The 16,138-nt window shown below is 33.8% G+C and overlaps 3 protein-coding genes and 1 pseudogene across 4 annotated transcripts; 3 read left to right on the top strand and 1 right to left on the bottom strand.

Moving 5' to 3' along the window:
- Positions 1–329: 329 nt before the first annotated feature.
- On the bottom strand, positions 330–2,721 carry LOC18600514 (Tetratricopeptide repeat (TPR)-like superfamily protein). Its single transcript, XM_007030996.3, is given in 9 exon segments — positions 330–736; positions 823–884; positions 1,057–1,137; positions 1,303–1,374; positions 1,699–1,831; positions 2,080–2,119; positions 2,212–2,278; positions 2,366–2,533; positions 2,535–2,721. Coding segments are annotated over 9 exon segments (804 nt in total). The 5' UTR covers positions 2,649–2,721; the 3' UTR covers positions 330–669.
- A 3,363-nt stretch (positions 2,722–6,084) lies between these two features.
- LOC18600513 (F-box protein PP2-B15-like) lies at positions 6,085–7,921 on the top strand. 2 transcript variants are annotated; one of them, XM_018120682.2, is made up of 4 exons: positions 6,085–6,396; positions 6,505–6,748; positions 7,041–7,159; positions 7,245–7,921. In XM_018120682.2, the coding sequence occupies exons 1-4, from the start codon at positions 6,278–6,280 to the stop codon at positions 7,675–7,677; spliced, it is 915 nt and encodes a 304-aa protein (XP_017976171.2). In that variant the 5' UTR covers positions 6,085–6,277; the 3' UTR covers positions 7,678–7,921. The 2 variants fall into 2 exon arrangements, with proteins under 2 accessions (XP_017976171.2, XP_017976172.2); XM_018120683.2 differs by having other exon boundaries at positions 6,086–6,335; positions 6,449–6,748.
- A 3,318-nt stretch (positions 7,922–11,239) lies between these two features.
- LOC18600511 (pectinesterase pseudogene) lies at positions 11,240–11,671 on the top strand (annotated as a pseudogene).
- Positions 11,672–14,126: 2,455 nt separating this feature from the next.
- Positions 14,127–15,558, top strand: LOC18600510 (F-box protein PP2-B15-like). Its single transcript, XM_007030992.3, has 3 exons — positions 14,127–14,636; positions 14,709–14,827; positions 14,912–15,558. The coding sequence occupies exons 1-3, from the start codon at positions 14,148–14,150 to the stop codon at positions 15,372–15,374; spliced, it is 1,071 nt and encodes a 356-aa protein (XP_007031054.3). The 5' UTR covers positions 14,127–14,147; the 3' UTR covers positions 15,375–15,558.
- The last annotated feature ends 580 nt before the right edge of the window (positions 15,559–16,138 follow it).

The raw sequence follows: 16,138 nt of genomic DNA, 5'->3' as shown, positions 1-16,138 counted from the left end.
ATTCTATGCAGAAGTTTTTTTCAACTGCCTGCTGTTAAAATCTTTCAATAAATCAAAATTTTGTCCCTTTGGATAGAGTGGGGTGGTGTAATAAGGATTAGCCAATGACATTTAGTTGGTGTTAAGACTGATCTGAAGCATTCTTTATAAATTTTTTATGACAGAAAAATTTCTGTGTTCAAATGAAAAATCATTAACAGCTGAAGCACATGATTTTCCTACAGAAATATAGCAATATCATAGTTTACAGACAAACTTTGTGTCCAGTTCTTTTGATTGTAGTGGTTGCTAGAGTTTCAAATGGAAGCTGAAACAGACAACAGAAAAAAGAAAAACAAATACATAGAGGTTTTGTATTGATATATTGATTCTGCATGAGTCAGAATTTAATAATCACTATGCAACACTGAATTGCAGCAATGTAACCTGGGTTAAAACATTTACAATGCTTTGCGGATTTGTCTTCTTTGGAACTCCTAATTAAATACTCAAAAACAGTTCATACTGAGAATATCAAAAATTGAAATGTATGATACAGCTTTTGTTATTCACATATTATCTCAGAATCCAGCTCAGCTTACCTCATTGGTGTGTCGTTTATGGTGATCTAATAACTTTTTGCTCTGAACCGACATTCATTTTCATTTTGACGAAGCTTGAGCAAGGTATTCACTCAGGGCTCCAATTTCGACAGAGACAGTGAACCTTGGCAAGGGAAGCCATATAATCATCAGACCTGAGATAAAATTGCGCAATGTGTAACAATGTTATATTACTATTAGTTGCTGTGGTCAGAAATGTGAACATATTCTCACTTCAAACCTTTGTCCATAAGGAGACTGACATGCTGAAAGCATGTGAACTTTGGCTGCATCTGGTTTCTTCTGCAAGGTGAAAACCAGTAATCAACAATTCTAAGAATACGAACAATTTGTAAGCAATGAAAACATGATAATCAGTCTTGCTTGAAACATCAAACATGTTCATGGGTCATTAGCATTTACCAAGTATTACACACACCTTCTAAAGAAAACAAATTGAAGGATCAGAACAAACCTGAGATTCATAGTAAAGCCCTGTATATAAAGAAGCATAGAAATACTCATTCTCCTGGCCATTGGAGAAAGCAGCAACGAGCTATATAACAAAATTAATTGTTTAGTTAGAAATATGGAAATAAAAGCAAATGTTACTTTGGTTACTTGTTTTCAAGGAAAGTAGTACGGAAAGGGAGAGTAAGAGAGAAAAGGGGGTACAAAGCATGGCGACAAGCAAATTTGAAGTTGTCAACTCAATCAATACCTTTTCTGGATCACCTCCATCTTTAAACATGTTATAAGCTTCCAGCATGACAGGTCTTGGATCTCTGCCAACCTGCATTTAGAAAAAAATCAATTACACTACTTGCACTGGTCTATTCATTTAAAATGTGGATCAGTATAAGTTTCACTTATATATAAACACACACACACACACATACCATTCCCTCAACCTTAAACACAATGTAGCTATCACTTTTTGCAATCAGCACAACGACAGCTCATCTAAACTCATCACGACTATGATGCTGTGCTTTAGTGTTGGAACTCTGAGTGGTGAATGATGAGGTGATACATAGTTCTTTAAATATTCAAAAGCTCATTCGTCATAAGGCTTATTTACTACCTTATTAGCCTTATGTATTCTATACGCACGTACCTCAAGAAAGCTTTGCCTTGCACCATCTACTCCATATAATTGAGCTTCACATAGAAAGCACCATATTGATTCCTCAGTATCATTTGGGTTCTGTGCAACATCTAATCTAAACTGCTCTGCACCTTCTTCATACCTAAAGAGAACCAAAACCCCACCTCAATCTCTTCACAATTTATACCAAATACTGAACACAATAAGTATTTCCCCCTTTTACCTTAGTCCAAGTAAAATGAGAAGAACAAACAAAATCAAAACATAGAAACATAAAATCAAGCTGAATTAAGCATAAAAAAGATCAAATTTTGTGAAATTTCATTCCTTTTCTGTACGATGATTAGCATAAGCAGAGCAAAGGTAAATGCAGAAGGATAGAACTAGTACCTATCAAGATAGTACAATGAAAGCCCCCTTTGCCAAAGATCTATCATGGACATTGTAATAAAAAAATAAAATAAAAGGCATTATTAAATGACAAAAAAGGGGACAATCTGGAATCTTTTGTTGGGAACTTACATGCCTTTTGTCGAGAATCCAACTCAATTGCCTTGTCAAACTCCGCTAAAGAACCTGACACATCACCCTAACAAGAAGAAAAAAAATTTCATAAATAACAGAAACAAAAATGAAGAATCAAATGAAACTGAAAGAAGAAACCATGTCTTTTTACCTGTCTAAACAGTAGCATTCCTCGTCTTATGGCAATTACAGCTTCCCTTGCATTTTTATTGCCAGTCAAAGCATCCCAGATTCTAGAAACCGAAGGGAGAAGGAACAATCTTCTGGAGAACGTGAGAGTGAGAGATGGGGGTCTGAGAGTATGGATTCTTGAGCTGTAAAAGAATGGTTTTGTCTGGGAATTGAGTGGAAAAAAAAGGAGAGAAAGAAGAGTGGCGATGAAAGGAAGAGAGGGATAAGGAAATGGTGGGTTTTAAGTTTTGAGTTAAAGCCATGGATGTCGAAGGAAGCAGAAAAGCTTGAAGATTTGTGGTTAGTGTAAGAAACAGATAAGGCGCCAAAAGGTAACGGAAGGTTAAAAGAACCAACTACCAGAAAATACTAACCAGGTTTTTGGGCTACGTACCCAAAAAAATGGTTAAGAATCTTGGGCTAATTTTCATGCAAAAGGGACCTTGGACTTTGGGGTTAAGGATCTTGGCTAGCTTTATGCAAAAAAGGATTTTAGACTCTGGGAGTAAAGGATCTTGGGCCAATTTTCCTGCAAAAAGGGAGCTTGGGCTTCGGCTCCTATTCATTGTTGGCTCTAATAACGCGTATGGTTCACTGAAATTTACTTTCATTTACCTCTGATTTTCACAGCATGTTTGGTTCGATGGAATGATTATTGTATTCTATCATTATTCCAAGTGAATGATCTGTCTCGTATTTAGTTCAATTTTTAAGGATAGAATGACCATTTCCTTTACTCTTTGAGTAGTTAATATCAATTTTCTCTTGATATTAATTACTTTACATGAGTCGGAATAGATCAAAAAATATTTTTAGATAAAAATATCCATAATCATTTTGTGAAATTACTATCTTATAAATATTATAATCGAACCGTAACGTATAAAATTCCCTTACGATAAATCCAAGATTGCAAAATTAACCCAAGATTGCAGAGCAGAAATTAAGCAGTGATTTCCACAAAATTTGCATAGAGAGGCGGAAAAAAAAATTCAAGCTCAATTGATGTACATATATTTAATTTCTTGTTCCAAATTCTCAATGAGAAGGAACCAAATATACAGCATGACACATGAACCAGATATGAGCAATTAGGAACCAGCCATCAGCCGTCAGGCAAATGACTGCATCTATATATTTTCTATTGGTATAAAATATGCACGTTTGTTCAAGTTATTTCAAGCAAATGCCCTCAAATTTGAATATCTTTCAACTCTTTCCTCTACACTTAATTTTCATAAAAATTAAAAATCTATGGGTGAGATACACTAACATCCTCAAATTTTAACTATAATTTCACATGGGTCCATTAATTTTCAAAATAAACACTTCGCTTCAAAAGAATATCTTCCGTTTGACATACACATCCAATCGTTAGTCAACCATTAAAATTTTTATTTATTTGATAACGTGGTAATATTAAAAAAATAATTTTATTTTTGATTAATTTTTAAAATTACCAAATTATAATTTTTTTTAAAAAAAATCTATCCTACCTCTCACCGGCCGGCCACCCCCGACCAAGGAGTGTGCATCTCGATGCTCCTTTGAAAAGCATAATTTAGGGAGCACCACAATCGGTGCTCTCGAAGAAAATCGGTGCTAGGGAGTACAATCCGGTGCTCCCTTGGGGAGATTTGGTTGTAAAGTGGTCGACTCATGTAAAAGAGTGTCATTGGCAAACCAAAGAAAAAAGAAAAGAGTGGAAAAAGAATAAGGTATTTTAAACATTAACACCGTTTACACGTCTAAAACATAATATTTATTTTGAAAACTAATAAACTTACGTAGAATTATGTTTAAAACTTGAAAATGTTAGTATATTTTACTTAAAATCTATGTATGCAACATCCAACATAGGATATTATTGCGGAAAATGACCCTTGTGAAAAAGGCGACATCTTCCCTTTGATTTTGGCTTTTGCAAGCTTAATATATAGTAATTCTATCGTCACAGCATGCAGCATACTTAATTAATTATATCCAAGATATTTATTTTTATTATCAAAACTATGTATTTCTTTTGGGGGTGAATTAGCAAAACAAGATTAAACTTTATCATTGTTGGGATGAAGAAATTAACTAGAGAGGAAGATATGTTTCGGTGGGTTGTTGTCACTGTGGGGAAACCTTTTCATCATCCTAAGGCCCTTAATTTCTTGACCTTTCAGAAACGAAATATATATGAAAGGCACATAATAACAACTTGTACCTTACTAGGGGCATATCACCACACATCCAACGTTGCCATGTGATTAATGCCTTACCTATTTAAAAAAGCGAAATATTTTCCATACCAATCATTAGTTTTGCATGTCTCAATATAGATTGCAGGAAGTGAGTTTATTGAATTATAACTATAAATTTATGGACCCATATCTTTGACTAGAGAGATACATTTATCATTGAATCAAATTATCGGTTACACAACTTAATGCTTCTAGTTTCTTTAGACTTAAATGTCGGAGAAAATTATCAATTTAAGAAATTTTTATTAGTATTAATTTTCCTTTTAGCGTAAAACAAAACTAATAAATATCAAAAGTTTAGGTACCCTGATACTCAATTTGAATCATTAGCTTTGCATGTCTAAATATAAATTGTATGAAGTGAACTTATTGAATTATAACAACAAAATTTTAAATTCAATTATTTTTGAGTAAAGAGATACATTTATTTATTATTGAATCAAATTATTAGGTGCATGACTTAATGATGCTAGGTTTTTAAACATAGATGTCGAAGAAAATTAAAGTTATTACTAAAGACTAATTTTCCTTTTAGCATAAAACATATTACCAAATACCATAATTTTGGGTATCTTGATACTTGTAAGATTATCGAAATTCTCCCTTAATTATAACTTGAAAAATTATAATAATCTCCACCACGCTTGATCTTCCACCTTCAGACAAGGAGTGGCTAGAAATTTCTGTCATCAACAGACCTGTTGGGACTTGGGATTTGTCTTTTCCTCAAACAAGTGTGAGGAACAAGAACAATAACCTAGTTTAGTCTATTACATTAGGGATCTTTAATTCTAAAAATAGATGAACACATTGTCCACGAGTTAGAATAAAGTTTATTGTCGCACTGAGTGGGTCATTCACCTTCCAGTGGTCCTGTTCCTAGCAATAAGAGCTCGTGGCTTTCTTATCTAAGTTTTAATAGTATTTAATATTTAATAGTGTTTGTTACCAAGGAACAAGATGCAGCATTAAGTCAAATTTATTGCATTGAGTACAAAACATCGATATATTCTAGAATCTAAATGTAACTTTGGAAAATATTAATGCTTCTTAATTTTTCTTTCTGGTATGAACCGAACAGGTTACCAAAAAATTTGGTAGAATTATAAGTGGATCAAACTTTTTCCTTGGATTGATTACTTGCAAATTGTGTACCACCCCTTGTTTTGTTCATACTAACAAAAAATTTGGTAGAATTGTAAGTGGATCAAACCTTTTCCTTGGATTGATTACTTGCAAATTGCTGTGCCACCCAATGTTTTTTTCTTACTATTGTATCACCAGTTGTGTTCAATGTCAAATACGTGTTTGTTTCAACTTTTGTATTACCAGGCAGGTCCTTTGATCTGCTTTTTCAAATTTTGTGATTCTCACCAAAATGGTATCTAATTCGGATTATTAATAGAAATCTTATTTTATCTGAGGAAAAAAAACAATAGTCATTCAGCTTTGTAGCTGGCCAATACAGCCTTACCCCTTCAAAGTTCAAAGTCTTCCTTCCCTTGAGGAGGTTGTCGACTTCTGGGGTCTGGTTGTTTTGTTTCTGGAGTTTAATATTATTTTTTTTATATCCAAGATGCCTTTTCCGGTCAGCCTGAAACGATAATTGACAAAAGAATGAGCTGCTCTTTGATTTATTTATTATGCATATATTTCAAGCAATGACCTCACATAAATCTTTCAAACCTGACGCCTTTCAAGGTATCAAACCAGAATTCCACAAGCGTCATAGCCTCTTCGCACTGAAAGAGACCTCTCTCAGGTGTGACCCAAACACAATTCTCTCATAAATTTTGATTTTTTTGTGGCTTCAGTGTTAGCAAAACAGTTTTGAAGTTGGAAAACCATTGAAGTATTGGATAAACTACAGCATGTTGCCAGAAGATTGTCTTTCTGCTATCCTTTCCTTCACTACCCCAGAAGATGCATTCAGGTCATCGTTGGTTTCATCGACTTTTCGATCAGCAGTTGATTCGGATGTGGTTTGGGAAAGTTTTCTACCTCCGGATTATCCTGAGATAGTATTGAGTTCGGTCTCTCCTCTGAAGTTTTCTTCAAAGAAAGAGCTGTTTCAGTGTCTTTGTGACCCTGTTCTCATAGATGGTGGTAACAAGGTAAACTTCCTTGTCTTTGCAGTATGACATGTTGTGAGTTGTTTTTCTTCTGAAGATTGCATTAAATTGAATATCAGTGTCTATCGAATTGAATCCCAGTGTTGTATTTAATGTTAAAGTGCATTGAATCTGCATCAGAAATAGTAGTTTCTATCTCTACTTGTACTTCCAAAAACATGGGGAATCCCACCATGTCAGATATAAGCAGGGCAGTAGAGATAGCCATTTTCTGACAATGAATTTAGCAATCTGTTTATGCAGTTTTTGAACATTGGAATTCATATTTTTTTAGATTTTCAAGTTGGAGAAATCATCAGGCAAAAAATCTTACATGTTATCAGCAAAAGAGCTTTCCATCACATGGAGCTCCAATCCATTGTATTGGGGCTGGATATCTATGTCTGAATCAAGGTTCATTTCAATTTTCCTTGCATTTGCTCAAAGGAGTATTTAGAAATTGCTATATGGTTTATGTATATCTTTACTTCTTTTACAGGTTCTCCAGAGTTGCTGTGTTAAGAACAACTGATTGGTTAGAAATCCGAGGCAATATCAGGACTCAAATCCTGACCCCGAACACTACTTATGGAGCTTATCTCATACTGAAAATCTCCGACCGTGCATATGGGCTTGATTCCATGCCATCAGAGATAACTGTGGAAGTGGGAAACCAAGTGTCTTTTGGCAGTGTTTTCCTGCAGCATCAAGAGAGAAAGAAACAGAGGGAGATGTGGAAACTGGTCGAAGGGAATCACCAAGGAGTTCTGAGTGAAAGGGGAGATGGGTGGATGGAGATTGAGCTGGGGCAGTTCTTCAGTGGGGAAAACGATGAGGAAGTGAAGATGAGTTTGTTGGAGGTGAAGGGTTGCCATCTGAAGGGAGGCCTTGTAATTGAAGGCATTGAAGTGAGGCCAAAAGAACATCAATGAAAAAAAAGAAAGAAATGTTTCATGTTTCCAATTTCTTGTTCTATTAAAGGAAAATAAGGAAGAACTTGTGTACTTCCTCGTTTCAATTGCACTTGCTTTTGTTGATCCCAAATACGTATCTTTTTGTCCTCTCTCTCTTTCTCTCTCTTGTAAAATTATCCTTTGGTGTGTGTATATAAAAATATTCAAGAAGATTGTAAAGAATGGGGATTGGATATGGCTACCTAATTCCTTTGGGGATTAACTTGATCTACTACATAAATGAAAGTGATGAAAGTTAACTTTGACTTTGTATCCATTTATTAAATCATAAATTTACTTAGCTAAGTACATATATATATATAACTCCCTCTCTCGACTCAAAATAATAAATAATCTCGTTAAAATCCAGGATATGCTATAACTTTAATTCTAAAATATTGTCTCCATTTGTCTCAATTGTCAACTTAACCCCCCTAGCCTCTCCCCCAATAAAAGAAAACATTCCATTTTCTTCTTCTTCTTCTTCTTGTTTTTCTGCAGTAAACCAATGAGAGAATCAAAACCAAAATCAAAGCTATTGGATTGTTGAACTTTTCCAATGGGTGTTTTGCTGGTTACATCTAAATTTCCAGCTAAACGAGTAAACCAATGGCTCACAGAAAACAAAGCTAGGGGCTATAAAATTGCAGATAACCTTTCCCAATCCTGTGCGTTTCATGACTGACTAGAAGTCAATATGGAAAAGCAACAGTCGTGGGAATTCATATAACAATTGCTTAAAGACAAACTTGCAGAAATTGGTATTAGATAATTATGTATATACAGTTAATTTTAATAATCACATCACGTGCGAGCTTAGCCAATGACGAAATGGGAACTGGAATGAAAATGAGTATGAAAAGTGTAAATCGAAAACTCTTAGACATTTTTTTTAATCATAATTTTTTTAATATCAGAATACCGACATAATCAAGTATATAATAATTTAGACCAAGTTCAGATGGACCAATTCCTTCAGCTGTTTTCTTAATAATTCTTTTTTGACCATCAATTAATTTTATATTAGCTGTTCGCAATTCCAATATATTTGGGGTTGAAAGTCCGAATTAAATATAGATAAAAATAATGTCAAAAAAATAAAAGAAGAGAATTCCATGATTTCTTGTTGCCTTAATTTCAAAATATGACTGAGGGAGAATATTAGAAAATCATAAGATAGTTCATTTAATTATTCAACGTCACATGGTTTTTGATGGCTGGAGCATGTCCATATGTCTTGACTCAGACAAATAGACTTGGCCTAATCTGGTGTCCTGAATGAATGAAAATCAAGTAATATAAATTTGACCAAGACGTGTTTTCAATAAATCTTCTCTCTTTCTTTCCTTTTTGTTTTTAGATAAAAGCATGCATAATGACAAAACTGCAGCCATCTTTTTCAGGTCACTGCTCAATCAATTGGGTTGTAATTAGAAGGCTTTGCGGGATTTGATTCCAAGGCACAAACGCAATCTTCAGAAAATATCCAACAAAATATCTGAAAAAGGAAATCATTCTGCTTAATTAAAATTACTTTAATCAGAATTACTTTAATCACTTAAAGAAAACTTTCTACACTTATGAAGATTAAAGTAAACAAAAATAAAAATCAAATGGAAAAATGAAAGGCTAGTCTGTGACAGAAGAAAGGCTAATGTTTGCTTTTACTGGGGGGCAGGCTAGGGGGGTTAAGTTGACATTTGAGACAAATGAAGACAATATTTTAGAATTAAAGTTATAGCATATCCTGGATTTTAACGAGATTATTTATTATTTTGAGTCGAGAGAGGGAGTTATATATATATATATATATATGTACTTAGCTGAGTAAATTTATGATTTAATAAATGGATACAAAGTAAAAGTTAACTTTCATCACTTTCATTTATGTAGTAGATCAAGTTAATCCCCCTCCTCCCCCTAGTGGTGCATGCTACATGTTGAAAGAATTAAAGAAAGTATATTATATTTGGACTACATAATGGAATTAGGTAGCCATATCCAATCCCCATTCTTTGCAATCTTCTTGAATATTTTTATATACACACACCCAAAGGATAATTTTACAAGAGAGAGAAAGAGAGAGGACAAAAAGATACGTATCTGGGATCAATAAAAGCAAGTGCAATTGAAACGGCGAAGTACACAAGTTATATAATATTTTTTATAACTCATTTGAAAAATATACAATTTTAAATTAAATTTGTCGTAATGATAATGATTTCTATATCATCAAATAAAAACGCGTTCACTTTTCAATATGCATGTGAAAAAGGTGAGTATTTGGTATATTGTTAATAATCAATAATAACATATTTTTGGAAAAACTTATAAACTAATAATAAAAAGCATATACATATATTTTTTGGTATGCAATAAAGGGCTTTTATATAGCTGATTATAATTTCCAAAATTAGAGTTGGAATTGACTAGATTACCTAATTAGACAAGACTTAAAAGCTTAAGGATTGTTTTTGATTTATCTGTCGTGGCAGTCATATATACGTTTCATAGACTTGTAGGAAAATTGTACCATTGTCTTTCATTTCTTGCAGTACCTTCTTTTACTAGTAATGGCAAATCCAGATACGCTTTACATCCCTTTCTTTCTCCTTTCAACCTTAATCTCTCTTTTGCTTTTGAACCAGAATATCTCAACCGCAAAGGATGATGATTTGATAAGGGAAACATGCACCCAATATATAGAGTTTCTAGACACATGCATATCCACTTTGGAAGCAGATCCTTATAGCCGCATTGCGATCACCTTGCTAACCTCGCCAACCAATCCACTTTGCCTTCCTATTGAATTAAAATCAAGTAAATCCATGGCAAACTTTTTTTTTAATTTTCTGTCTTCTTCTTTTCACCTCCCTTCCATTAGTTATTCATGCTTTAGATGTTAATGTAACCGTTGCTTTGGACGGGAGTGGCCACTTTAAGACAATTGGAGCAGCTCTGGATAGTGTCCCTAGCAACACGCAATTTCCATATATTATTCTTGTGAAGGAAGGTATATATAGAGAAAATATATACCTAAGGCCAGAAAAACAAAATGTGATGATTTTAGGGGACGGAATCAACAAAACAAGCATCACTGCCAATAGAAGTGTTAAGGGAGGATTTAGTACTCAAGATTCAGCCACAATGGGTTAGTGTCTACCCTTTTATGTTGTAATTTATTAAATAAAAGAATTTGCTTAAGACATTTGGTTTTAGAGTTGTTTATTTATTTTTTTAATTTAGTTTTTGGTATATTTTGTACTAATGAGCAAGCTTACAAAAAAGAAAACTAAATTTTATCATTTCATTAAAACACATGCAGATATAAGTGCATCACAATTTGTAGCAAAAGATATGACTATTATCAATTCTGCGGGTCCAGAAGGAAGACAAGCAGTGGCATTACGAGCATACGAGTTCAAAATCACTTTTTATAGGTGTTCCATAGAAGGTTATCAGTATACCTTATATGCAGCTTACGGCCAACAATTTTTCTTTGATTGTCAAATTTATGGTACCATAGACTTCATATTTGGCAATGCAGCTGTCAGCCTTCAAAACTCTTTCATTTGTCTTAGAAGGCTGCTCCAAGGACAAGCTTACTGCACAGGGGAGAGAATTCAAGGACAACAACACCGGAATCGTCATTCACAATTGCACCCTCACTTCAGCACCGGAATTCATTCCATACAAAGCAACAGTGAGGACCTATATTGGGAGACCATGGAAGGAATTTTCACGAACAATAATTATGCAATCATTTCTATATGACCTAATTGACCCTGTTGGATGGCTAGAATTTAACGGTACATTTGCCCTATCAACTTTGTATTATGCTGAGTATGGAAATTTTGGACCCGGAGCACATACAGAAGGTAGAGTCAACTGGCCTGGCTACCTCCTCCTTACTGATTGCAAGGATGTAGAGAATTTCACAGTAAAAAATTTCATCTGTGGTCTCCTTGGTTAGAATCCAATTCCATAAGCGATGAGACAGACTTGTTAATAGTCAATAACTCTGACATCTATTATGTTTGGCACGCATTATTCTTATATTATATAATATCAATATTTTCATTCATCTTATATTAAATAATATCAGTGTTATATTTTAATTTTTTTATTTATAATATTCTTATTAATTTGATGTTTTTCTTTACCAAATACAGATTAATCCATTATTTAATAACAAAGAGAGTGTAGGATGAAAATAAAAGTCCAACAATAGATAAAAGGGATTACTATTATTCATGAGCAACTAATTGATACCAATTCCATCAATTAGTAATAAGATTGTTCAACAGGTCCAGTACAATAGTGGTGAACATGATAACCTCATTGTTTCGATCGAAGAACATTGGCACACCGGTGTCGTTGCACTCTGCCGCACCTTCTCGTGTGTAGCCAATAGAATCATACGCGTCTCTATAATTCTTTCGATCAAAACTAGGAAGGCCAGTTATATTAATGATTGTGACACTATCTCCATAATTGTGCATACAAGACCTGATTCCGGACTTGGCTCTGAAATCAGTCTCATTATCATAGAACTGGGAGACAAATGATAATGTTTTATTGGCTTGAGTTTCAGTCACTTCCATCGCAGCCCTACACAGGCTAGTGAAGTTGGTAGCGGCTTTGCTGCGAGGATATGCTTCCAAAGTGGATACGCATATGTCTGGAAACTCTGTATATTGGGTGCATGTTTCCCTTATCAAATCATCATCCTTTGCGGTTGAAATATTCTGGTTCAAAAGTAAAAGAGAGATTAAGGTTGAAAGGAGAAAGAAAGGGATGTATTGCAAGAAATGAAAGACAATGGTACAATTTTCCTACAAATCTATGAAACCTATATATAACCGCCACGACAGATAAATCAAAAACAATCCTTAAGCTTTAAGTCTTGTTTAATTAGGTAATCTATTTAATGCCAACTCTAATTTTGGAAATTATAATCAATTATAATCAACTCTAATTTTTAATCTATTTTTTTTAATTATTCCTCGTTTCAATTGCACTTGCTTTTATTGATCCCAAGTACATATCCTTTTGTCCTCTCTCTCTTGTAAAATTATCCTTTGGGTGTGTGTATATAAAAATATTCAAGAAGATTGTAAAGAATGGGGATTGGATATGGCTACCTAATTCCATTATGTAGTCCAAATATAATATACTTTCTTTAATTCTTTCAACATGTAGCATGCATCACTAGGGGGAGAAGGGGGATTAACTTGATCTACTACTTAAATGAAAGTGATGAAAGTTAACTTTGACTTTGTGTTCATTTATTAAATCATAAATTTACTTAGCTAAGTACATATATATATATATAACTCCCTCTCTCGACTCAAAATAATAAATAATCTCGTTAAAATCTAGGATAGGATATAACTTTAATTCTAAAATATTGTCTCCATTTGACTCACTTGTCAACTTAACCCCCCCAAGCCTCTTCTCCGATAGAAGTAAACATTAGCCTTTCTTCTGTTACAGACTAGCCTTTCATTTTGCCATTTGACTTTTTTTTTTGTTTACTTTAATCTTCGTAAGTGTAGAAACTTTTATTTAAGTGATTAAAGTAATTCTGATTAAAGTAATTTTAATTAAGCAGAATGATTTCCTTTTTCAGATATTTTGCTGGATATTTTCTGAAGATTGCGTCTGTGCCTTGGAATCAAATCCACCAAAGCCTTCTAATTACAACCCAATTGATTGAGCAGTGAACTGAAAAAGATAGCTGCAGTTTTGTCATTATTCATGCTTTTATCTAAAAAACAAAAAACGAAAGAAAGAGAGAAGATTTATTTGAAAACATGTCTTGGCCAAATTTACATTACTTGATTTTCATTCATTCAGGACACCAGATTAGGCCAAGCCTATTTGTCTGAGTCAAGACATATGGATCTGATCAAGCCATCAAAACCACGTAACATTGAACAATGAGATGAATTATCTTATGATTTTCTAATATTCTCCTTCAGTCATATTTTGGAATTAAGGCAACAAGAAATCATGGAATTCTCTTCTTTTTTTTTACATTATTTTTATCTATATTTAAGTCGGACTTTCAATCCCAAATATATTGGAATTGCGAACAGCTAATGTAAAATTAATTGATGGTCAAAAAAGAATTATTAAGAAAACAGCTGAAGGAATTGGTCCATCTGAACTTGGTCTAAATTATTATATACTTGATTATGTCGGTATTCTGATATTAAAAAAAATATGATTAAAAAAAATGTCTAAGAGTTTTCGATTTACACTTTTCATACTCATTTTCATTCCAGTTCCCATTTCGTCATTGGCTAAGCTCGCACGTGATGTGATTATTAAAATTAACTGTATATACATAATTATCTAATACCAATTTCTGCAAGTTTGTCTTTAAGCAATTGTTATATGAATTCCCACAACTGTAGCTTTTCCATATTGACTTCTAGTCAGTCATGAAACGCACAGGGTTGCGAAAGGATATCTGCAATTTTATAGCCCCTAGCTTTGTTTTCTGTGAGCCATCGTTTTACTCGTTTAGCTGGAAATTTAGATATAACCAGCAAATACCCATTGGAAAAGTTCAACAATCCAATAGCTTTGCTTTTGGTTTTGATTCTCTCATTGGTTTACTACAGAAAAACAGAAAGAAGAAGAAGAAGAAGAAGAAGAAGAAGAAAATGGAATGTTTAGACATGAACGTGTTGCCAGAGAGCTGTGTTGCTGTGATTCTGTCCCTCACATCTCCTGCAGATGCTTGCAAATCTTCGTTGGTGTCATCTACTTTTCAATCAGCATCTGAATCTGATTCGGTTTGGGAGAGGTTCTTGCCATCTGATTACGGGGAAATTGTCTCCAAGGCCAGTGACAACCTTGAATTTTCTTCAAAGAAAGAGCTTTATCTCCTCCTCTGCAATCCTGTCCTTGTAGCTGATGGCAAAATGGTTAGTTACCAATGACCCTGCAAACATTTGGAAAACTAGAACTGTTCTCATTTTTAATTCCCTCTTCTTCAGAGCTTCAAATTAGAGAGATCAACAGGAAGAATATCCTATATTTTATCTGCAAGGGAGCTTTCCATAACCTGGAGCAATGATCCAATGTATTGGGTTTGGAAATCCATCCCTGAATCAAGGTCAGTGCTTGCCTTGTTCTTAATATTCTCAATAGCAAATTCAGCAGGCAGGTTGTAATACCAAAATGTTTCTTCTCTTTCCAGATTCGCAGAAGTAGCTGAACTGAAAACGGTCAGCTGGTTGGAAATCCATGGCAAGATCAGATCTAAAACACTTACTCCAAACACAAGATATGGAGCTTATCTTTTGCTGAAAATCACTGACCGTGCATTTGGGCTTGATTTAATACCATCAGAAATATCACTAGAAGTTGGCAATGGAGCAAAATTCACCAACACAGCTTACCTGCGTAGCCAAGACAGCAAGAAACAGAGAATGGAGGACCTGTTTTATGGCAACAGGAAACAAATGCTGAAATCAAGGGTGATCGAAGGAGAAGACCGGGTCCTGAGCGAAAGAGAAGATGGTTGGATGGAGATTGAGCTCGGAGAATTCTTCAATGGTGAAGGTGATAAAGCGGTGAAGATGAGTTTGATGGAAGTTAAGGGTCACCAGCTTAAAGGAGGACTGATAGTTGAAGGTATCGAGCTAAGGCCCAAAAGTTAATCCTGGAAAGCGACAAAGATATTTTTCTATTTAGGGTCTCGTCGGAATGAGAATTAAGGGTATTTTTTTTTCTTTTCTTTTCCAATTCTTTTTCTCTCTTTTTGTATATGCCAATGACAAAGACAGTTGGATTGAAGAATAAATGCATGTGAATACAGCTCAAGAAGAAGACAATTTTCATTTATTTCTCTGATTTTCAATTTCGTTTCTCAAGAAAATTTTTCACTCATTTGTTCATGTAGCACAAATTTTCAAACTTTGATGGCATAACCATGTCGACCAATGGCACCAAATGAAGAGAATTTTAAGTTTTATTTATGGAAAGATAATATTCAAGCCTAATAACCTTTAGAATATTATAAAATAAGGCTTGTGGTCTTTCCAAGAAATTACATGTTGATGGTTTACAAATGAAGAGAATTTTTGTCATTTTTTTTTACGATGGGTCACAAAATTAAATAATTTTTTCATATTATAAATTTATTTTTTATGATTTTACTTTTTTATATGGAAAATTATTGAACATCTATAAATATTATAAAAAAATTAATTCCAATGAAAATAAAATAAAAGAGAATATTAAATAAACAAATTGTTGCCTATGTCAAAATAAGTTTAATTAAAAAAAATATCGTTGCCACATGGATGGTCAAGATTGTTCTTATCCTAGTCAAAGGGGATCTGACATATCAATTTTACAAGTACAATCTTTATGTTACATGATGTGCTCATATGTTGTCTCCATGTCGTCATGTAAACCAGAC

The sequence above is a fragment of the Theobroma cacao genome, chromosome 5 (assembly GCF_053813885.1).
Source record: "Theobroma cacao isolate CCN51 chromosome 5, ASM5381388v1, whole genome shotgun sequence".
NCBI lineage: Eukaryota > Viridiplantae > Streptophyta > Magnoliopsida > Malvales > Malvaceae > Theobroma > Theobroma cacao.
Note: the sequence above shows the minus strand (reverse complement) of the source record. Positions and strands in the feature narration are given on the sequence as shown.